General features: G+C 37.9%; 1 protein-coding gene across 2 annotated transcripts; it reads right to left on the bottom strand.

Annotated features, from left to right (window-relative positions):
* Positions 1-4,430: 4,430 nt before the first annotated feature.
* On the bottom strand, positions 4,431-23,515 carry heatr3 (HEAT repeat containing 3). 2 transcript variants are annotated; one of them, XM_028809263.2, is made up of 15 exons: positions 23,314-23,515; positions 18,923-19,095; positions 18,733-18,820; positions 17,082-17,194; positions 12,686-12,795; positions 12,443-12,583; positions 10,264-10,523; positions 10,093-10,183; positions 8,249-8,412; positions 8,057-8,139; positions 7,042-7,178; positions 6,822-6,910; positions 6,452-6,595; positions 6,183-6,359; positions 4,433-5,908 (listed from the first exon to the last, which is right to left on the bottom strand). In XM_028809263.2, the coding sequence occupies exons 1-15, from the start codon at positions 23,440-23,442 to the stop codon at positions 5,795-5,797; spliced, it is 2,013 nt and encodes a 670-aa protein (XP_028665096.1). In that variant the 5' UTR covers positions 23,443-23,515; the 3' UTR covers positions 4,433-5,794. The 2 variants fall into 2 exon arrangements, with proteins under 2 accessions (XP_051788025.1, XP_028665096.1); XM_051932065.1 differs by lacking the exons at positions 18,923-19,095; positions 23,314-23,515 and having other exon boundaries at positions 4,431-5,908; positions 17,082-17,189.
* Between the last annotated feature and the right edge of the window lie 1,101 nt (positions 23,516-24,616).

Raw genomic sequence — 24,616 nt, 5'->3', positions numbered from 1 at the left:
ACAAAAACAAGGCTTTCAAAGAGAAGAACACCATATCTACTGTGAGACATGAAGGAGGCCCAGTTTTTGTCATGTCATTGTTGTTATTATTTGAAATATTCTATTAAATCAAAGCTCTAAAGCAAACCCTGATTTGCTTTTTGTTTTTATGATGGGTGGCAATCACTTTTCAAGTGATTTCAGAGACAATTGGGGGTTCTTTTGTTTTCGTGAATGGGTACCAACATATTCGTCCACATCTGTGTCTGTCAAATGCTCTAGTTTTCCTTGGCAAGGTCTAGAGGACCTAGGGATCGGGAGGACTGTTGATCCAAGACCAGCAGATTGCTGCCATGACCCTCAGCAGGAAAATAAGAAAGAAAATGATGAGGATGATGATGTTGATAACTTCAACACAAGGACACAACAAGGACGCCAGCACATAAACACACACTATCTGTGGTCAAGTTGTTCTAAGAAAATTAAAACATATGGAAAATATAGTAATACTGTATGTCAAATACATCATCCTCGAGAAATAAGAATTTCCATTTGATATTATGTTTGACATGTTTGGTATATAGGAGATGACATGCTATACTAGTTTGAAAATCAGTTCTCATCAGAAAATTTCAAAAAGTGTGCAATTACACTGACAGTTACTGAATTTGGAGTGAGGGAGAGGTATTTAAGAAAAAAGTTAATCAAATCCTTATAAAAAGAAATTTAAAACCATGCATGTTGTCTGTTGCACTTTCATTATGCAGTTGTGGATAGAATTCCACCTCAAAATGCTTGGATCCTGGAAGAGTCATTTCCCAACCCATTACATCCCAACACAGGGTCACGGGGGTCTGCTGGAGCCAATCCCAGCCAACACAGGGTACAAGGCAGGAACAAACCCCGGGCAGGGCGCCAGCCTATACCCACACACCAAGCACACACTAGGGACAATTTAGGATCGCCAATGCACCTAACTAACCTGCATGTCTTTGGACTGTGGGAGGAAACCAGAGCACTGGAGGAAACTCACACAGACACGGGGAGAACATGCAAACTCCACGCAGGGAGGTCCTGGGAAGCCAGTAAGGAGGCCTCCTTACTGCAAGGCAGCAGCACTACCACTGTGCCACCGTGCTGCCCTCCTGGAAGAGTCCTACTTTGAATTCCTTCTTTGTAGGATCTGCACATTCTCCAATGCTGAAAGTGGGTTCTTCTTGTACTTCCAATGTATTTCATTAAGGTGTATAGAAACTCTAAAGTCTGTTACATGTACTTTCAGCAATCATTAACAACATTCACGGTTTTAGTAACTTGTATTCTAAGATTATCCTATTGAAGACACCTTGAAATAAACCTGTCCATTTTGAGATGGCTAAATGCAATTAAGGTATTTTAAATTATTTGAGGTATCTCAAAACGAAGCAACACAGATTATACTGGTCAACAACAATCTCGTCCAAAGGATTGTGATGGGGAGGCTCTAAGCATACTTTATAGTGCTGAATCTAAACACAAAGCCAGATTTTATATATATATATTAATATACAGTATATATATATATATATATATATATATATATATATATACACAGTATATATATATAACTGCTCAAAAAAATTAAAGGAACACTTTTTAATGAGAGTATAGCATCAAGTCAATGAAACTTCTGGGCTATTGATCTGGTCAGTTAAGTAGCAGAGGGGGCTTGTTAATCACTTTCAGCTGCTTTGGTGTAAATGAAATTAAGAACAGGTGCACTAGAGGGGCAACAATGAGATGACCCCCAAAACAAGAATGGTTTAACAGGTGGAGGCCACTGACATTTTTCCCTCCTCAAATTTTTTCACTAGTTTTGCATTTAACTATGGTCAGTGTCACTACTGGTAGCATGAGGCGATACCTGGACCCTACAGAGCTGGCACAAGTAGTCCAATGTCTCCATAATGGCACATCAATATGTGCCATTGCCAGAAGGTTTGCGGTGTCTCCCAGCACAGTCTCTACAGCATGGAGGAGATTCCAGGAGACAGGCAGTTACTCTAGGAGAGCTGGAAAGGACTTCATGAGGGTGGCCTGAGGGCCTGACATAGTCTAGTGGCCCCTGTGCTCACTGCCCAGCACCATGGAGCTTGATTGGCATTTGCCAAAGAATACCAGAATTGGTAGGTCTACCACTGGTGCCCTGTGCTTTTCACAGATGAGATCAGGTTCACCCGGAGCACATGTGAAAGGGTCTGGAGAAGCCGTGGAGAATGTTATGCTGCCTGTAACATCATTCAGCATGAGCAGTTTTGGTGGTGGGTCAGTGATGGTCTGGGGAGGCATATCCATGGAGGGACACACAGACCTCTACAGGCTAGACAACAACACCATGACTGCCATTAGGTATCAGGATGAAATTGTTGGGACTCATTGCCAGACCCTATGCTGGTGCCGTGGGTACTGGGTTCCTCCTGGTGCACGACAATGCCGGCCTCATGTGGCGAGTGTATGCAGGCAGTTCATGGAGGATGAAGGAATTGATACTATTGACAGGCGCCCACACTCACCTGACCTCAATCCAACAGAACACCTCTGGGACATTGTTTCAGTCCATCTGACCCCGCCAGGTTGCACCTCCGTCATCTCATTAGAAGCATGCCCGTCTCAACCCCCCCCCTCCCCCCGACACTGTCAGGCATGCATACAAGCACACGGGAGCCATACAAACCACTGAGTACGATTTTGAGTTGCTGCAATGAAATTTTGGTAAAATGGACAAGCCTGCAGCATCATTTTTTCAGTTTGATTTTCGGGGTCTCTTTGAATTCTGCCCTCTGTAAGTTGATCATTTTCATCAAACAATGTGGCTTCCTTTCGTTCCTAACTCTTTACCCAGTCCATATCAGTAGAGATATCCAGCAAGATTTTTTCCCCCCCACGTTGAGATCTGATGTGTTTTCAAAGTGTTCCTTTAATTTTTTTGAGCAGTTTTATTTTTCATGTCAGACATGGTTTTCCTGTGACATTATCTTCATATTTTCATCAGTTATTGTCATCTCTGGATAAAAGTATTATTTTTCAAATATTTTTTGTTTATTAGGAAGACTCCTGGCCATTAACACAACGTGAATGAGTGGCACTTGTTCACCAACTCTCCAAACATCAGCCTGAAAGCTGCCCTTATCCATAACAGAAATAAAATTCCCTTCTATACCCATATCAAGTCGAGTTTTGAAAGACCCTAACGTCTTACTGTCTACCACACTACTTGGTAGCTTATTCCAAGTTTCTATCGTTCTTTGTGTAAACAAAAACTTCCTAATGTTTGTGCGAAATTTACCCTTAACAAGTTTTCAACTGTGTCCCCGTGTTCTTGATGAACTCATTTTAAAATACAGTCTTGATCCACTGCACTAATTCCCTTCATAATTTTAAACACTTCACTCATGTCACCTCTTAATCTTCTTTTGCTTAAACTGTAAAGCTGTATGCTACTAACACAAAAAGAGAACATTTACCGACTTTTAAAATAAAAAACGGTATCAGTGCTTGGTTTGCAGCTCGGTAACACCACGTGTTGCTGTGCTTTGTGCGAGTCAAACAATAGGGACAAGAAGAACTACCATGTTCAGAAAGAGTGACCAGAACTTACACTTGTTCCAGGAAAGAACAATGTGGAACACAGTCCACATGCTGATCCAGCAAAAGATTCTTTCTTGTTTAAGCAACAGATAAAACACAAACAGGATTCATGTTCTTGAGACATAAACCTCCATGGACCAGTTGACGGCAAGATTAAGAAAGGCATTTTTGTAGGCCCTTGGGTCAGGGAAGTGTTAATTTAAAATGATGTGATCACTGAAGAAGAGTTAAGTTAGTAAAGCTGCTTGGCAGATCGTCAAAAGGTGTCTGTTCAAACTTTGGGGGAAATTGTGAGGTTGGAAACTACCCTGAAATAGTCTGACCTTCTCAAGTGATACTAAAAAAGGGGGGGGGGGCGCATATTGTATTAAAGATTTAATTTCTTGGACATTGTCCCTGCATACCTCTGTGTAGGAAGCAATGAACAGGACAAGCATTTTCCAACATGGGAAAGCGTTACCAAAGCAAGTGATGCCCAGGTACAGTATGGTGTCAAGACTACTGCTGGGCTCTTGCCAGAGAACTGCCTGAGGTGAAGTACGGTAGAAAATCAAAAACGGCAAAGTTTTAGAATATATGTTCATCATTATTAAGCATGTAAACATACAATATTTTCAAATTTAAGCTACATGTCACTCAAAACCTTTACCTTATCGACTAAGTCTTAAAACATATTTGGATTCTGCACACGAGATTCAGGTATTTACATCTTTGGGAGAGTTTTTTTTGTTTGTTCATTAGTATTATATTACAATAAAGTTCAAAATACAGCAATTTAAATGCAGTTTAAAATATTTTAATATATATACACAGGAAGTTGTTTCAAGAAAAAAATTGTACCATTCTAACCATGTATCTTTCTTTTGCAATCTACATGTGGAACAGATGATTGATAGAACAATAAAGAGCAGGTAAATGTCAATACCGGTGTGTAGATGGTCTCCCTTCAGAGAAGCTCAAGTTGAGGGGACTAGTCCAGGAGTAGGACAACCACAGCAACTGGCAGACTTCTGCGTCAATTAACCTCTTAATTAAAAACCAATTCATTTGGTTTATGAAACCATAATATGCCATGAAAAATTGTGTTTCTTATACCTCTTATGCTGTGTCAGAGATTCATTCCAGCCCATATTTTTCTTTTAGAAAATTATCACAATGGACTTAATCAGCTGTTACCCCCCACTATATTTTATTAGAAGCAGCTAATTAATGCTGCACACATATACGTTAACATGACAAAAATTAACTGCCAGCTCCCATTTTAATCAAGGCTCTTGGTTATTAATAATAATAATAATAATAATAATTATTATTGGCTTTTGGTTAAACTAAATTGATTGGCTTTGCATCTTTTTCTTCTTCCACCTCACTCAAACACACACTTTAGTAATTAAGTACACAGTATGCAGCGCCAGAATCAGTTAAAGCTTTTTTTATATATGAAGAATACCATCTTTGAGGCATGCAAACCACCTCTACACCATTTGTAACTCAGATCCATCATTTCACTTAAATGTTACCTTAATGTAGAAGTCACTTCATCTCCATGTGGTAAGGTGGCTGGAGCCAAGAAAAGCTGCACATAGTAAACCCTCATGTGTTGCTAAGGGTTCACAATGGTGTTATGCTGCTCTCACACAAGAGGACAAAACACAACTTAGTCATTCAAAACACGTTACCCAAATCATAGGTCAGTTTTTGATTAATGTTTGTAAGCACCCTTAGAGTTCCAAATGAGTATTCAAATGCATATCCAAATGAGACCTGCTCATCCTTAACAGTAGATATGAATCCATGAAGACTATAAAATTCACATAGTGACCATTGTTTGTGTGTAAATTTTAGTCACAAATTACTGGGAATCAAATCATTTAAAACTTAAAAGATGCAGTAAAATAAATAAACAGAACCTCACAAAAGCCATTGCCGTCTACTTTTTAAATTTTGTTCCACTTGCAGGTACATGATCAATTTCTTCATTAGCCACCAACTTTATAAAAGGTCATGACACCGATGTGACCTATTCAATCAAAAAAATAGTCATTTATTTGAAGAGATTAAAGGGATATTTAACCACTCCATTCTTGAGGAAAATGCCAGAGTAACTCTGTGCCCAGAAGCACCTAGTGAATGCCAATACATGGACAACTGTGGAACTGCAGTAAAAAAAGGCAACTCCTCACTGCACTCATGATTTCTGCAAGCTCTCTTGATATGCAATGAATCTTCTCAAGTTCACTTTAACATTATCCAAGACACAAAGCTGATCACTGGAGTATTTGTCTTTTCCTTCTTTACGAATCTACAAGGAAAATATGTGGTTACTTTATATCTGCCTGAAAACTTCACTAATGAATATCTATTACAAGACTGCTACTTCTTAAGTTCAAGACATTTTAATTGTAATTAGAGGAATTGTTTTAGTTTAAAAATCTCTCAAGATCTTATACATTCTCACTTTAGAAAAAATACTTTGCATTCTTAAATAAGTACCAAAATGCACACTCCTGTAATCAATAAGATGAGTTGTTGAAAATTTGTTTTATAGGAATCAGTAACAACATTGAATGTTATACCTTTGCCCTGAAGAGCGGCTGAAGGTTTCTCAGCGTTGGTAGTAACTGAATAGACCTGGCTGCTAATTCTGCCTCCTTTCCATCACCAAAAACGTCAAATATGGCATCCAGAGCTTCTCCCACGACCATAAGGTAAGGATCCTTCATAGCTACTTGCAGGAGGAAGTTACCAATCATCTGAAACAGTGTAGTAACAGTCACTTGGTGTGCACCTTTAATACCTAAGATTGTAGCACTAAAGTGTCATGTTAGACCATATTATTTCTTACATGCAGAGTTTCAGCTGTACCAGCTTGTTTGCTCAGTGTGCTGCCCATGACCCCCAGGATGCTGACAACATTCAGCCTCACACCAGGATTGGAACACCGGAGAGCGGACTCTGAGAAAACCAGGAACTGCTGGGAACCGAGAGACTGGGGAGAGAGGAGAGCACTCATCACTTGGAGGAAATGATGGGACAACACAGCTATTAGATAATAAAACAAACTCTTCAAACTGCCTCCTCTTAGTAAAATGTCTGCCATTCAGCTATTCAAATTCTCCTTCCTACAGATTCTAAATACTTCATAGGTTTTTTTTCTTTGCTACAGTTAGAATGCCATGCTAGCACAATGGTCTCACTTTAATGCCTGCCCTCACCTGTGGAATGCCCCTTGAAGCCAAGACCTGAAACAGGGATCGTATTGCACTTGTGACGGCTTCCAGGAACTCTTCTTCCCTTGGAGGATCTGCAGAATAACACAAGAAGGAGTAGTGATTAACACCAAAGCACCTCAAAAGTTACAATAAAGAGGTTTTTGGGCGTCTGTGGCATTTTGGTTGGTTCTTCCTAGCCATCTTGTTTAAAGATCCACCTTACCCAAATTAGTGAAAAGCAGCTGACTCAAATGTTCTGCAACTGTCCGGAGTGCAGCTTCATCGCCCAGCACATCTGGGTCCATAACCGAAAGCATGTTCTGGATACAGGTCAGGGCCCTGCACTGGACTCGCTGCATTCTAAGAGAAAACGTTTCCCAGTATTATCAGCTTGAAATTGGAGTAAAAATCTTTACAAAACATAACAGATGAAAAATTAGAAAACCCATTAACGCAGTCAACGTCAGGAGTTTCAGTGAAGTGGTAACTCCTAGTGTTAACAGTATTTTACACAGAAATAAGAGTGCAGTCAGGTCTCACAGTAACATGTATTGAGAGTTGGAAAAATAAGAACATACTAAGTCAAAGCTGTAATTCCAGAAGATGTTGGTTTATGGGGATTTAAAAAAAAAAAACAAAATAAAACCCACTTCAAGAGAGGTTGAAGCGCTGGGTTGTGTAGATTATCAAGGTCAGTTAAGAGTTTTTATTTTCTTTATAACTTGGGTTTTAAACTTAGGACTTGTGATTAAAATATTTAAAGTAGCATTAATGTTTACAATGTTTTAAGTTTAAAATTGACTAATTTGTGTTTGAAATGAGTAAAAGCACCCTGAATTTCATCTGCTCAAGATTAAAGCTTGAGTTCTCCTATATTTCCCAAATTAATGAACAGTAAAAGAAAAAAAAGTTTGACAACCCATTCTTTGTACATCTTCTAAAAATGTTTACTTGGCTATGTATTTTGGGTCAATTTTAAGCCATCACTGATTTTAATGAATTTTCCACTACATTTAGGGTAGTCTGTGTGCTCAAAACCCATAAATAACATTGTAATAGTCATCTTTTCAGCTAAGAACTGTAAAGGCTTTCTTTTAGTGAAGTAAGGGACGAGGCCCAGAAAGCAGCTAATGTGTGGCTATTCCCCACCGAGCATCACATGGACTTCCCATTTGTCCCAAGAAGTCGACTGGTTAGTGACACCAGGAGTGTTTCAAATTAAAATAAAAAAAGCTTACTTCTTAACTAAGGTTTTCCAGGAAGGAATTTTAAAACAAATCTCAGATATAACATTATTGCACAATGTAGTCTTCTTTATCACCTAAAATAAAAAAAAAAAAAAAAAAAAAATTACTATAAAGAGTCATCACTGGATCTTCACATTTCAGTTTGGACAACACATTTAATGCATTGCCATCTTTGGTGCTCACCTTTTCTGGGACACAGTGTTTGATTAAAGCTGCATGGACTTCAGATGATAAACATAATGGTGACATCATTTGGTTGTCTGTACCAGAATCACATATGCAAGTCTCTGCACAAAGGTCACTTTCATCACTGCTGGACACCTCCTCCCACTCATCATCTGAAGGTTCTTTTATATATAAAAAAAAAAAAAAAAAAAAGGTTGAACATTCAAGCTATTGCTCCATATTTTGCATTTGCCTTTGGAGAATTTCCAGTCTACAATAATGCCAATAAACACTGTATGAGACTAGATTCAGATTTCACCAAGAGAAAGCTTGCTTTGGTGATGGACTCACATATGCAAAATGTTTATGATCAACATGAGACAAAGTTTCCCTCCCTCCTAAATCTTGGTTCTGGTTGCCATAAATTGATATACAATGCATATTACAGCTCTCTGTCCTTGTTGCAAGTTTCTAGTCCTTATTTTTTAAAATTCAGTATAAGAACCAGGGTTGAACGTTTGAGAAATAAGTAACTATTGTAATATAAAAGACAAACAGCAAAAAGTAATTAAGGAAATACGGACGATAAAGCTTCAAAACGGCAGCTGGTAAAATTGGGATTTAATTTATCTTTGTTTCTAAGTCACAACAGTGAAATTACTCAAAAGAGGGAAGTTGAACAAAAAGATCAGAAAGCACAGAAATTATAAAAAAATAATTCATATTTAGCAAGCTGTTTGAAATGTACATGCAAGGAGTCGTCACTAGATGTAGTTCTTTGCAAATAAAAAGGACAAAATAATTTGCTAAAATAATGCAAGCACCCATTAATTGGCCAGTGAGATGGTCCAGATAGCATATATGCAAATATTATTTAAGATTATCTGGATTAAAATTACCTTGGGAGTATGTTATAGACCAGGTATTCGTATCAAACAAATGTATAGTAAAATATTTAAAAGTATAAAACAGATGTTCTTTACCATATAAGAATTTAAAAATTTGTTTGCAGCATTGAATACACTAAATTAAGGAATTTTAGAGTACCCTACAGTCACCTCTAGAACATCCTCACAGTCAACAAAACTACTGAAGATAGACTTGAATATTATTCAAATTTGGGACAGTATGCAATGCAAATAAATTGAAAAAATATTTTAGTATTATTTCATATTACAGGATTAATGTAACCCTTATGAGTAGTACTTCAGAGTCCTAGTAGACCTACCATCTATGACAGTGTACAGGAAAACACAGGATATTGAGGTATATATCACATTAGTATGTACTATGTTAAGGGAGATCACACTTAAACTGAATAAGTCACTTGTAAAGCTAAATACTGGAATATTCTATTCAGTTTTGTTCTCACTATTAAAAAAATGACTTCAGCTCTAAAGAAAGTGCAGTTAATAGATACTGTGCTAAGTTCACGACTGCATGGTTTACACTACTAGAAAAAAAACTGTACAAGCAATACTTTTAGTTTATGTAAATCAAGATAGATAACAGTATTAAGACATAAACATTTAAAATTATGAAGAGACTACTATGGAGAATTTTGGCGGTTACTTTAACATCACTTATTCAACAGGGACAAAGGAAGAGGAGACAGAGAATTTGATTAAGGGTAAATTTTGCATGAACCTCTTGGCATAGTTAATACATTATGTAATTTAACAATCAGCATAGCCAAAAGCAAAAAATTAAAAACCTTCAAAATCAACTAGGTAATATTCTTCAAATGTTACGTGAATAAGAAATGATAAGCTTTGCTGGGCTATTTGGCCTGCTCTCGTCAAAACTAAACATATTAAACTGACCCTCTAATGGGTACAGCACCAACTGTTTCCTTCACATACCTTCTGAACAACACATATTAACGAGAATCTCCAAAGCAGTCTGTTGGGCACAAAGTACAGCTTCAGCTTGCTTCAGTTCTTCATCACGAGGCTGCAATTAAAAATGAGGAAACCAGTTTTACTACAGCATCACCTTGCAGGACTATGAACTGTGCAAGTGGTACCACTTACCGGAAGTAGGTCCGACATGTCCTCTAGCCCTTGATTGGGTACACAACATATCTTCATGGACTCTTCGTCCATAGCATCCTCCTCTCTTGGCCTCATACTGGCATTTACTTCTGCAAGCTTTTGAGATTCTGCCTGCTTCAACTCCATGATTACCTGTCCAGCATCAACTTCAAGAGTCTCTGAAAGTATCCTGGCCACTGTGCTCACTGCTTCTGCCTGAGCAGTACAGGATAGGATTCCTTTTAGATTCCAAACACATCCTACAGGAAAAAACATTTGAAAATCATAAGAGCTGATATGGCATTTCCTCTTACCCATCACTTAAGTGAATGAATGAATATGCATGAATGACACAAAGGTTTCTCCTATGAAAACCAGTGCTACGCTGTAGTAGGGATATGTCAGTAGGTGGTATGTGAAGGAACAAAATAAAAAAAAAAAAAAAAAAGTATGCAAAGCCAGAGAAACACAGATCCCCATTACAGCTGAAGTTACACATCAAGAAGCACTTGTGTTTAGAGGAGAGCAAGGATTCCCTGCTAATGCCCTGGGAAGGATGCTGCCTCTTACACTCTTACAAATACTTTCATAGGTTTCAGGGATTCTAGTGTTCAGACATTTCTTCTTCTGATTATTCACTTACAAACGTTACCTCTTGTCGCATAACACATTGTACTAGAAAAGTGACCATTCTCCATAAAAATACAACATTACAAAATCTTCCCAGCCACTGCTACAAACAATGCAGGGTGAGTAATGCCCTACTGGATGTTGGTCAAGAGCCCAGTCTTAATTCAAAAAGTGACTCCTACGAAGCTTTAATTTCATGATTATGATATGAACTAGTTATTACGAAAGTAACTAACAAAAAATTCAGAAGTGACAGTCAGTAGTCTTTGCGCCCTAGGAACCAAGTTACCCAAACTATTCTAGAACATTTCAGTAATTTACTGCTCTGATGCCGATCTTTCTGATCATCCATATTACTAGCCGAAGGTTGTAAACCGGATATGGATGCAGGGCGCATCGAGGCGCACACGCACTGCCCAGAAAACACAGAAACGAGAAGGCTGTAAACCGGATGTCACGTGCACTGCCGCACTGCAATGAGCCCGCCACCTGTAAACTAGACTTGCTCTAATCCACTGTGCCAGTAATGTAGATCACATAACGGTCATTCAGTTTGGCGCCCGCCCCAGAGTCCACAGTCAAATGCAGCGGCGTCCCAAAACGCTGTGGCGCCCACCCCAGAGTCAAACGCAGCGACTTCCTATAGTCAGATCACATAACGGTCACAGACTCTAACCCAGCGGCTTCCCACACTCAGTGACTGGCACACGAACACCACAACCTGTAAACTGAACTTGCTGGGCAAAACTCTGCTAGCAGTCGGTGTCAGCAAAGGCATTTTGGATTTCCGATTCGCGGGCTTACTAGTAAAATAATTATGAATTCTTTTCTATCATAATCTAATTGCAGAATTAGAGTATTTGAGGGTTTCTCTAGAGTGTCTCTTTTTCTTGCACAATTTGGCTCTAATCAGTACACTGTCATCTCATAACAGGCTTAAGTTTTGAGTTTGGTATTTTTCCATCCAGCTGTTTTAGCTCTAGGTTGTCCTCAAGAAACTGACACACACCCATCATCAAGATATAGATGTTTTTAGTATCAGGGGACCCTCAAATGTCTAGATTCATCAAAAACTGGAGGTCGAAATTTTTGATGAATCTAAAGCTTTCTCTCCTCCCCCATAGACAATAGGTTATAGTGGGGGAAGGGCGCAAAGCAAAAAGCAAGCATTTTGCACATTTTGTGTAAATGACTGGATAATAAACATATGGATTATGTCTCATGAGTAACAGGAGATTTTTCTCTCTTCATGGACATTTTTTCCCTACATTGGTCACTACTGGCTTCTATTATATCAAAGATTTCTTTCCATTCTCATAATCATGAAAACATGATTAAAAATTTTCTCAGCTACCACTACATATTACATGGTGTACGCAACATATGAAAAAATATTTTTGGGTGGAATATTCCCTTAATGCCTTTCATAAATTAATAGTACTTTACAGTGACGATGTATGCATTATATTGAATTATGTTATTAAAGTCATTACAGGCGGTTTTTAGAACAAGTTGATTCATTATATATGATTCTGATATGTTTTATTACCAGCAACCAGGGTTCGGAGAAGCAAATGCTGCATTGAAATTGCAGACTGCATGATCAGAACGTCAAGGATTTGAAGAGTCGATGCAGAAAAGGATGCCAACAGCTCTGGGTTGTCTTCTGTCACAGTTTGCAAGCAATAAGCTGATAAAGGGAAAAGAAAAAAAGGCATATTGGTTTAAAAAAAAAAAAAAGTTTTGATGATTCATAATACTGGGCAGTTTAAAGAAGTTTCCTTAAACTCACCAGAACAAATGGCTAGGTCCATATTTTCCTCATGCTTCTGAAGGCACTGCACAAGAACATTGATAAGCCCTTCTTTGTTGAATATAGATACAGCCAGACTGCTGCTTTCACTGTATATAGAGACTATGTTAGTAACTTGCAGACATGTAGAAAATATATTCATTTTTTGGAAAGAACAACTATGCAGTAAAAGGCAGTGTAAATTATTAAATCAAAAATAAGAATGTGCTTTTAATGATTAGTTTCAGATTCCTATATTTAACATATATGGGTGGTGTGATATTGGCAAAAAAAAAATTTGATGATAATGATAATAGACAATATTTTGCATCTTAGAAAAATGTGTTTGCAAATATTTTATTGATCTAGCTTGGTCTTGTTAATAGGATATTAATTGAAGCTTACTAAGGAGATTAATAGAAACAACGGTTAACAAAACAGGTCTTATTTACTTAAAACAAAACAAAAATAATAAAACCACCAGCCAAAGTATGAGTAAATCATTTCAAAGTGGCCTACAGGATTTACACAAATACATTGCACTAAGACCAACAAAACTATTATAATGAGAGAATTTAAAAAAAGACAGTTGCCCTTAACGTAAGCACAATATGAATCCAAAAGGAATAAATTATGAATCATAATTTAACTAAAAAAAGGTGTGAACATTATGTTTATCTCCCCCCACCCCCCCAGAGTATAAACTGCTCTGCTGTAAGGTGAATTTGTGCAGCATACAAGCAAGAACAAAAAATTAACATACCATACTATAGGGTATAAATACAAAGTTCTGTCAAATACTGTACAGGGAAAAAAACCAAACACACTATAGCATTTGTAAACAAGTTCTGCCCAAAATTGCACAAAATTGTAAAATTCTCCTGAGGAAACTTCAAGTTGTGTGACAGAAACACCAGTCAGTCTATAGCATCTGGCTTCAGAGTAGCATGGTTACATGTTACAACATTTCTCCAGGTGCTGAAAGTCCTCTCTTAAGGGCTACCTTAAGCAGCTAAGTACAGGTACCTTTTTGCAAGTTTCCCCAATTTGAGGAAATGTAACTCTTGTGTTTTCCACTATATTCAAGTGGATTTACGTCATTGTCCACCTCAGGTATCATCAAGAAGCTCTTGATCTCTTTTTCAATGGCAGTGTGCAGAGACTCGCCTTCTCCGAATTCCTGCATTTTTTTTTTTTTTAATAGCTACTAAAGACTTTTCTTTTTTGCTCCTTCCCTTGTGTCAAGACCTGCTACAACTTCTGTAGCCATTGAGGTGGGATAGAGTGGAGCAAGGAAGGAGAAGAAAGAAAAAAAAAAAAAAAAAAAAAAAAAAAAAAGTGCTTTGGAATTGTAGTACTACAACCAAAATGGCCAGCAAAATAAAATGAGCTTGATAGGCATATGCTTCTTATGGAATTAATCTGCTTGAATTGATTTTTTTTTTGCCTTACACCTACTACAGCTTTGTATTAGAGCAATTTTACTTAAACTGTATTTTACAGAGGACTGACAGTTTTTTGCCACTCTAGCTTTGCATGCAGTGACTCGTTCATCTCAATCTCAGTTTATTACGTGCAAGTGGTTTTAATTACGTTCAGTTATACAGTGGTGTGAAAAACTATTTGCCCCCTTCCTGATTTCTTATTCTTTTGCATGTTTGTCACACAAAATGTTTCTGATCATCAAACACATTTAACCATTAGTCAAATATAACACAAGTAAACACAAAATGCAGTTTTTAAATGATGGTTTTTATTATTTAGGGAGAAAAAAAATCCAAACCTACATGGCCCGGTGTGAAAAAGTAATTGCCCCCTTGTTAAAAAATAACCTAACTGTGGTGTATCACACCCTGAGTTCAATTTCCGTAGCCACCCCCAGGCCTGATTACTGCCACACCTGTTTCAATCAAGAAATCACTTAAATAGGAGCTGCCTGACACAGAGAAGTAGACCAAAAGCACCTCAAAAGCTAGACATCATGCCAAGATCCAAAAAAATTCAGGAACAAATGAGAACAGAAGTAATTGAGATCTATCAGTTTGGTAAAGGTTATAAAGCCATTTCTAAAGCTTTGGGACTCCAGCGAACCACAGTGAGAGCCATTATCCACAAATGGCAAAAACATGGAACAGTGGTGAACCTTCCCAGGAGTGGCCGGCCGACCAAAATTTCCCCAAGAGCGCAGAGACGACTCATCCGAGAGGTCACAAAAGACCCCAGGACAACGTCTAAAGAACTGCAGGCCTCACTTGCCTCAATTAAGGTCAGTGTTCATGACTCCACCATAAGAAAGAGACTGGGCAAAAACGGCCTGCATGGCAGATTTCCAAGATGCAAACCACTGTTAAGCAAAAAGAACATTAGGGCTCGTCTCAATTTTGCTAAGAAACATCTCAATGATTGCCAAGACTTTTGGGAAAATACCTTGTGGACTGATGAGACAAAAGTTGAACTTTTTGGAAGGCAAATGTCCCGTTACATCTGGCGTAAAAGGAACACAGCATTTCAGAAAAAGAACATCATACCAACAGTAAAATATGGTGGTGGTAGTGTGATGGTCTGGGGTTGTTTTGCTGCTTCAGGACCTGGAAGGCTTGCTGTGATAGATGGAACCATGAATTCTACTGTCTACCAAAAAATCCTGAAGGAGAATGTCTGGCCATCTGTTCGTCAACTCAAGCTGAAGCGATCTTGGGTGCTGCAACAGGACAATGACCCAAAACACACCAGCAAATCCACCTCTGAATGGCTGAAGAAAAACAAAATGAAGACTTTGGAGTGGCCTAGTCAAAGTCCTGACCTGAATCCAATTGAGATGCTATGGCATGACCTTATAAAGGCGGTTCATGCTAGAAAACCCTCAAATAAAGTTGAATTACAACAATTTTGCAAAGATGAGTGGGCCAAAATTCCTCCAGAGCGCTGTAAAAGACTCATTGCAAGTTATCACAAACGCTTGATTGCAGTTATTGCTGCTAAGGGTGGCCCAACCAGTTATTAGGTTCAGGGGGCAATTACTTTTTCACACAGGGCCATGTAGGTTTGGATTTTTTTTTCTCCCTAAATAATAAAAACCACCATTTACAAACTGCATTTTGTGTTTACTTGTGTTATATTTGACTAATGGTTAAATGTGTTTGATGATCAGAAACATTTTGTGTGACAAACATGCAAAAGAATAAGAAATCAGGAAGGGGGCAAATAGTTTTTCACACCACTGCATTTGTCTTGCAATTACAGGAAAGGCAATTGATCAGACACAAAAATGAAGGTGATCAAGCAGTATGAGGGAAGAAAGAAATCAAATGCGATCTCATGTGACTAAGTTTATCCCATTGTAACCAGTGTTTACTACACACAATGTACTAGTGCGCTCTGGATTTAAATCCGGTTAACCTCCAAAGCTTCTGCATTGTGACTCATAACCTTTATCTGCTAATTTTTATTATTAACAGGCTGAAATGATGAAACAAAAAAAGAAAACATTTGAGTGCTCAAACTCTGCTGGTACAATTCCTGCTCTCACAGTTAACACAATTAACACTGGAAAAGGCACACACAGAAGACATAACATAACACAGATAAAGAGGAGTGGTTTTAATTTTTTTTTTTTTGCATAGTAAGTGACAAACTCCATAATTTCAGCGTGCATGTCGTTAAAACAATTAATGTGGATAGAAGTGTGCAATATGTACTATTATTGCACCAGACAAGTATTATCTACAGAACACAATAGTAGAATACTCAACCTGATCCCCTGAATATCATACTGGCTGCATGATTTAAATATAATGAATTTTTCAGTCAAATGGAAATTGTTAGCTCTAAGTGAATTCGTTGTTTAAATTGATTTTGCTTCCAATTTCTACACTCAATAAGGCAATTTTGAATTTGTGTGTATCATGAAATGTAGCAAATATGATAGTACTGATAAATATGACTGCAATCACTGGATCATTAATATTAAATTAAGGAAACAGTGCTTCCTAACTGGGAAAGATACTTTACTTTTAACTTGTAAAAACAGCTGCTGGAACATAATGTGAGAGAAGAAGCGGAACAATTTAAAAGAAAAAGCTGAACTGACAACTCATGAGCCCACTGGTGTGTTCATCTAAGAATCCTTGGTAAGACGTTTCAATGGCATAATAACCCCGAGAGGAAGTAGTAGAATGCCTCAGCCATAAAGAAGACTGTTCCGAATAAGCCGGGTTGTAAACAGGTGTCTGTGTAAAAAAACAGGATGACAGGTACATCTGTTTAAGTGTTTGCTAACTGATAGTAACTGAACTGTTTCCCATGGCTATACCTGATGTTCAGTTTTTTTGAAATACCTTTTTTCTTTGCATTTATGCGATACATACCACTGTCCTTTGTCACATTTAAGACTCACCAAAGATTCCACAGCAAATGTATAGCCTCAGTAGTAACTTCCTCAAGACGGTTCCTTCTACCATTCTCATATTTCTCCATAGTGTTCAGGCTTCTATTAAGTCTGCTGCTGCACTGTCAATACATTTGAAATAAACATAAGTTAGGTGGTTATAATTTTTTGTTGCATTCATACATCACCTCTAGTTAGTCAGGTAATGTTATTTAACCTCAACATTTAGATGCTTCTTTCAAAATGAATGTTGAATGAATGTGACTAAAATGGTCAGATGCCCTTATATATTTGACTCCAAGAAATTTGGAACAAAACAGAAAATTCTAATAAAAACAAACAAAAAACTAGCAATTTACAAATTCTACTCACCCTGTACTATAGTGTACACACTACTACTATACTGTACTATACTACACCACAACATTTGAGAATCTAACTTCCACTGTGTAACCACCATTTTGCAGGTCTTCAGCTGAGCCTTTGTTGCCATATTTTGCACTTCATAATGCACCACACATTCTCAATCAGACATGGGTCTGGACTGCAGGCAGACCAATCCACACAAGCTCTGCTAAGGCAGCCATGCACTTGAAATCTGGGCACAATGTGGTTTTATGTTGATCTGATGGAAAATGCAGGGACACCCCTGGAAAACACTGCATCTGAAGAGCAGCATATGTTGCTCTAAAAATTGTACTTCTTTCTGCATTTATATAGCCCTTACAAATGTGCAAGTTATCCATTCTACAGCCACTGACATATGCTGGACCAGATGCTAATAACAGCTTGGACGGTCCTTCTGCTACTTTGCCCGGAGAACATGACTTTTTTAAATCTGAAATGTTGACCCGTCAGTCCAGAAAACAGGATTCCACTAAGCTACTTCCCATCTCAGATGAGGCTGAGCCCAGAGAATTTGGAGAAGCTTCTTGACAGTGTCGATGTATAGCTTCTGCTTTGCATAGTAAATCCTTAACTTGCATCTGTGAATGGTAATGACTGAAAGGCTTACCAAAGTATTCCCAAGCCCATGTCACGAGAGCCATTAAAGACACGCGACAGGTTTTAAGACAGTGACATCTGAGAGATCACACGCATTCAGAAGTAGTTTCAGTCTTGTCTTTTAAAGGCAGAGATTTGAGTAGATTCCTTGAATCTTATTATATTGTGTACTGTAGAGGCTGGAATGCTCAAAATCCTACTAATCTGTCTTTGCGGAACATTGTTCTCAAAGTGCTCGATTATTTGCTGACATACCTGTTGGCAAACTGGCAAGCTTTCCTTGCTCTTGAAGGATCCTTATGTACTACTGCCTATCATGACTGTCTCACCCGTTTCATATCATCTTGTATTTGTAAACTTTCACTGTCCCAACTTTTTTAGAATGTGTATTTTCAGAATTAACATATATTTTTAGAAATCAATAAAGTTAATTCGGTAAAGTATGAAATACTTTGTCTCTATACTGTTTTTACATAAATACCAAAAAAACCAAAAACCATCACCCCATTTTTGCTGTCTCAAACCCTCATTTTCCATACTGTCTCAACTCTTTTGGAATTGGGGTTCTGGATCTCTTGCTGTTCTCCTAGTTCACTCAAAAGATCTTGCTGTCAGTTCTTCACATGGCTACACTAAAGAATGTTCGTGAACTTACCTCCTGCAACAAAGCAGCCAAAGGTGTCAAAATATCTTGTTTCACCATTGCATCACAGACCTCCAGGCCACCACATGCACTTAGGTTCCTATTAGGATATAAGGTTACTTTAGGCTATGACCTTCAATATGTCCTTATAACTTCAACCTTAAAAAAAAAAAAAAAAAAAAAAGGCAGGCAAAATACCAACCTTAGGGCACCTGCAGCTGTCTCCTGCACAGCTATGCTTTTGTCAAGCAGCATTGGCCCCAAACACCTGACCACATCCTGCTGTAGGAAAGAGGGGATGACCCGTGTCTCTTGTACCAGACGTGAAATACTAGCACATGCATATTCTCGCACATCTGGACAGGGATCCTGCAGCTGTAAAATACAAACAAACAGCATTGGTCTCCTCCATATGTCACACATACACATAACAATGACTAATTTTTATAAATAGTAATAAAAGAATGCATCTACATGTACAGTATAAGTAGAGTACATAAAATACACATTTTTAAATGACATTCTACAAAATAATTTAATTCCAAACTGAGCCAAGCAGAAAATCCTATTTTCAGCTTTAAATGGCAGGTGCCCCTTCTAATCTTATATCACAGCTCCAGCTTATTCAAAACTCAGCTGCAAGAGTCCTTACTCGAACCAGCAGCAGCGAGCACATCACACCCATCCTGCTCCGTCTTCACTGGCTCCCTGTGTCCTACAGAATCGAATATAAAATCCTACTAATAACCTACAAAGCTTTAAATAACCTCGCACCAAACTACATCAGTGACCTCCTCCATCACTATGTGCCTGCCCGCCCACTAAGGTCCTCTGATTCTGGTAATCTTGTTGTGCCCCTCACTAATCTACACTCCATGGGTGACAGGGCCTTCAGCTGTATAGCGCCCAGACTCTGGAATGACCTACCAAAATTAATCAGGTCAGCTGACTCCATGAATTCCTTTAAAAAACAACTCAAAACTCATCTGTTCAGGAAGGCTTTTAGCTCTACTTGACGTTATTACCCTTCTCTCAGTTTACTTCTCTGTCAAGATGCTAATGTAACCTGTGTGTGTGCTAGACCATCAATTATGTTGTCTGTTTTTTTTTTTTCAGAATTTACTGTCTTAATCTTCTTTATTTATTTATCTGGTTTGTACAATGCTATATACTGTATATTCTGCCGTTCTTTATTATATTCTGTAAGTGCCTTGAGCATGGGAAAGGCGCTATATAAATAAAATGTACTATTATTATTATTAAAAGTATAATTTGTAATGACCACAAAGACTCCAGTTAAGAAAAACAGCTTTGCAAATGAAGTGTATCAGCAGACACAAGGCTTGACAATACAGAAGTACAATCTGTATAAAATCAGCATAAAGAAACAAATGTTAAGAACCAAAATCACAGTTAATACTGTAAACAGCAAAGTAGAACATCAATGAACACACCTATCTAAAATTCTTGTGGTTGTGTTGCACACCCTTAAATAAAGGAGTGTTAAATAAAAATGTAGGTAAGTATATAAATACGATAAGTACAACTTTCTATATCTTGTCAATCGTTAAGTTGAAATGTGCACTTAGACGAATACAGCATGAATGTGTCGTCAGTATACTGTCAAGAGTTTTTTGCTAAGCCTTTCGTGTGACCAATTTTTAAGTGTTGCATATATAGTGAAAGGCAGGTGCTATCAAGTTGTCATCACAGCATCAAGCTTTTTAGAAACCAAACATTTTGCTAGCACCTTCTTTTACAGAAAATTACTGCTAAATATTACAAACTTAAAAATGCACACTATGCATGCTATGTGCTAAATGCACCTCATATTATGCATTGAAGGGGAACAACTTTTTAAAAATGAAGTAAATTGTCATACAAGCTTATCCATTTGGACAACTGTATATGGTTTCATGTGTAACAGTAAGTGGTTAGCAAATGTTTACTATGGTATTTTCCAGTGCAGTAAACTATTTTTTTTTATTATTAAGGTTACAGTTTAAAAATATCCCATAAGTTTTAAAATGAACTTACTTTCATGGGTTTTTGCAAATTTCAGGAAGAGTTTTTGTAATCAGGTAACTTAACAGCTTTTTGTGATATAGTTTATGCCACATAATGAAGCCGTTTGGTCTTAAGTAATTGACACAAAACAGCTCTTCTACATGAGGGAAGTGATGTACAGTACTGTCTTTTTTTTAATATAAATATAAATAGTGTTGTTGTACTACACCTGTAACTTACCACTGTGTCTTCCATTAGGCAGTTAGGTCCAAATGCAGCAAAAATAACAGTCACGGCAGACAAGAGGTGAGATCAGGGCCACCATAGCTAATAAACTGGACAATCACTCCATTATCTACTGTGATTGATCCAATTACTGTGTCAGAGAAAGCCACATGACCATTATATCAGTCAACAAAATAATAAGCACTTCCAGATTATGACCTACAACTCCAAAAATGTTTGCACATAACTTTACTTTAATTGGCCACTGAAATCTGGATTTTGAACATAGACAATTAACTGTACTTTGCAACGACCTGCCTTGAAAATGTAATGTAGTAGGATTGTTGCTAAATAAATATATTTTAAAGAAAAAAAATATTTAAGATTTATTAACTACAAACATGTAGAATATCTTCTGGGGAAAAAAAATTATCTAGTGAAACAGCTATGAAAGAGTTATAGACACTCATGTTTGGTACAGAACAGCAAATGAAACAATTTTAATAAACAATAAAATGAAAAAAAATTTGAAGAAATGAAAGACTGCAATGACACCGATATCTTCACCCTTTAAAATCAACTTAAAAAAACTATTACTCTCGACTCATCTGGAATAAATTGGAAATTAGATTACCAGTGATAGACTGTCAGTGCCCAAATGATTCAAATTAACCAATTAATGATGCGCTTTAGTACTTTAAAAAGCCTCCCTGTTCCTTTTTCACAATGGAAATGAGCTCTTATGAAAATCAGAAATGTTATTACCATCAAACACAATGCTCCTACAGGATATAAGACCATCTCCAAAGACCTTGGCATCTCCACTTCAAAAGTGCACAATATTATTAAGAAGTTTGCAAAGCATGGAACTATCAAAAACCTCCCTGGTTGTGGAAGGAGAAAAACTAATGAGAGGCGTTTTCAAAGGTTGGTGTGAACTGTGGAAAAAAACCCACGTAAAACATCCTAAGACTAAAGGCAGAGCTAGAACAATCAGGAGTTATGGTTTCGACACGTACCATATGCCACACACTAAACCAAGGACCCCACTACTGAAGAAAAGACATCAAAAGGAATGACTGATTTTTGCCAGAGTACCTAGACAAACCACAATCCTTCTGGGAAAATATTATGTGGACAGACTAAACCAAACTACAGCTTTTTGGCAAAGGACACCAACAATATTTTTAAAGATGGTGAAATGAAGCTTATTTGGAAAAACCACTATCTACAGTTAAGCATAGTGGAGGATCTATAATGTTATTTGGCTGCATTGCTGTCTCTGGCACTGGAGGTCTTGAACGTATCACAGGAATCATGAAACCAAGGGATTACCAAGGTATTTTTGAGCAAAATGTGTTACACAGTGAAAGAAAACTAAGTTTCAGTCAAAGATTATGGGTTCTCCAGCAATTTAATGACCCAAAGCACACAGGAACAGTTGAAATAGGAAAAATTGATAATTTTAAATTGGCCAGCAAGGAGTCTGATCACTATGCCATTGAAAATCTGTGGAAAGAACTGAAATCTTACATTGGAGAAAGTAATCCCGCCAAACATTTGGGACCTTAAACTGCAAAGGAAGGGCTGAAGAAAGTTACAACTGACAGGTGCTAGAAGAAGCTTACAGAGGAGGCAATAATCACTGCCAAAGGCTGTGCAACCATATATTGAGGAGGGGTGTCTTTAATACGGTCCATGTACGCTGAATAAGGTTTTCTGGTCAAAGTACTCGATATCCAACTAAATATCCTGATGATACAGTTTTGGGACATTTACTTCTGAAGACATTCTACAAGTTGTGCAAAAAAATGAAAGTGTGCCAATAATGGTGCCCAGGACTGTTTAAACCATCCAAATCCTGACATTAGCTTTCGTAAAACTGGTCACATACTTGAATTGGCCGATGTCCCAGTACCTCAAGGGGCAAGCAGAGGATGATACCCAATTATAGCAACATACCTCACCCTTCCGGGGTACCCGTCGAAGTTTCCATAAGAGCTTGCGGTCTCCGGAGGGTAAGGGATTGGCAATCCACTTTTCCAGTCCGTCAGCAACAGAGGAGATGCTACACCGAACAGCCATTTGATTTAAAGTATTCTGACAATGCTGGGAGAGCGAAGTTCAATTTATTACTTATATGGATTGCTTGCCCTGAATTATACCAATCGGTTTTTATTTTGTGAAGCACATTTCGACAAGTACTCCAATGGAGCTTAACTTGGTACACAAATTTTCATTCTATTGTAGTTGCTGGGTTGCGTGAATCACAAACTAAATAAGATTGTTTAACTTAACTACTACTGGCCTTGCTGCCGTCAGTGCGCACCACGCGATGGAACAACGGGAGCACATACTTACCTTTTCCAACAATTCCACAGCAGGGCAACAGTTTTCTACTTCCTGTTCCACCTGCACGTCGGTACTGTCCGGAAGCCCGGTAGGACTAAAATGCTGCCTTTTAAACTTTTTCGCTTTACTTTTACCCATTATAACCAGTTCTCAGCCACTTGCTATAATCGCCATGTGGGTCGGGCACGAGTGAAAATTGCGCATGCGCCCGGAAGGCGGGGTGAAACAGGATTGGAGGAGGCGGAAGGTGTTGTCACGTGATCGGCGCCATCTTTACTTAATTGCCCCTTCGCCGCGTTGGAGGCTGACCAGATGTCTTTTTTTTAAACTAGCTTGTCATTTTATTGGTGATGATGGGAGGCTGAAGACACGCAAAGCGTCTTCCTGATTGTGCCGAAAATACGATCCGAAGCTCCAAAATGATAACATCTAGTAGTTTACCGAAATCGTAGCAGCACTGAGGTCGAGGCAGTCTGCGGATCAGTAGCACCACAAGGCATACTTTTATTGCTACGTTTTACAAGACAGTGTCACGTTTCCAGCCAGTGTCGCTTACAGAAGGAATAATCTTACGGAACAGTGTCATGCATGGGGCATAGCTTCCCATTCATTACAAACTCCACACACACTAGAAGGGACACCGGGTTAATCTTAGTATGGACCCCCTAATGACAACAGACGCTCAATACAATGAACAGCGGTCATTATTGCGCTAGTGCAGTTGCCATTATTGGTTATAGCACTTTTTTTTCCCACAAATTCTAAGAGCATTACATCAATACGCAGTGGTTGCAAGTAAGGAATGAAAAATTACGTTACATTTACATGTAACAAATTGCTATACATTTGTGATTCTAGAACATTAAACCTCTGAAATAAAGAAATAATATAAGGGCATAGGTATAGATTTAAGGTAATACTTTATATTATTAACACACTTTAATAATTTTAACTGATCATTTTAAGATAAAATTGTATCCATGTTTTACTTCCCTAATAAAAATATAAAAAGTGGTTTTCTATCTCCGAATTTGCATTTATATGACATTTTGCTGAAAGTAAAATTAAATTTAAAGTTAAGAAGGCATTCTCCTTACTATTGTCATACTCATAAGAACCAAAAAATAGTATTATTAAAGGAAATAGAAAAACCTAGTAATATATTATTATCAATGATGGTGTTAGAGGGGATACACCATTGAGTGTACTGCACTGTTAATGTTTGTCCAGACCAACAGCCCACACTCAGTATTGCTGGATTGCTTGTGCTGATGTACCAAAGTTTTTTTGTTTAGTTTAGGCATAAGCTAAA

Source organism: Erpetoichthys calabaricus, chromosome 9 (assembly GCF_900747795.2).
Source record: "Erpetoichthys calabaricus chromosome 9, fErpCal1.3, whole genome shotgun sequence".
In the NCBI taxonomy this organism is placed as follows: Eukaryota; Metazoa; Chordata; class Cladistia; order Polypteriformes; family Polypteridae; genus Erpetoichthys; species Erpetoichthys calabaricus.
The sequence above is the reverse complement of the archived record's forward strand: the minus strand, read 5'-3'. Positions and strand labels throughout refer to the sequence as shown.

Excerpts from the sequence above, each read along its gene's own strand:
- heatr3 (XM_028809263.2), bottom strand. The coding sequence starts at position 23,442 with ATGGGTAAAAGTAAAGCGAAAAAGTTTAAAAGGCAGCATTTTAGTCCT. Across the intron at positions 12,584-12,685 it reads GGACCTAGCCATTTGTTCTG|CTTATTGCTTGCAAACTGTG; the intron begins GTGAGTTTAAGG and ends TCCCTTTATCAG. Across the intron at positions 7,179-8,056 it reads TGGAAAACCTTAGTTAAGAA|AATGCAGCGAGTCCAGTGCA; the intron begins GTAAGCTTTTTT and ends GTTTTCTCTTAG.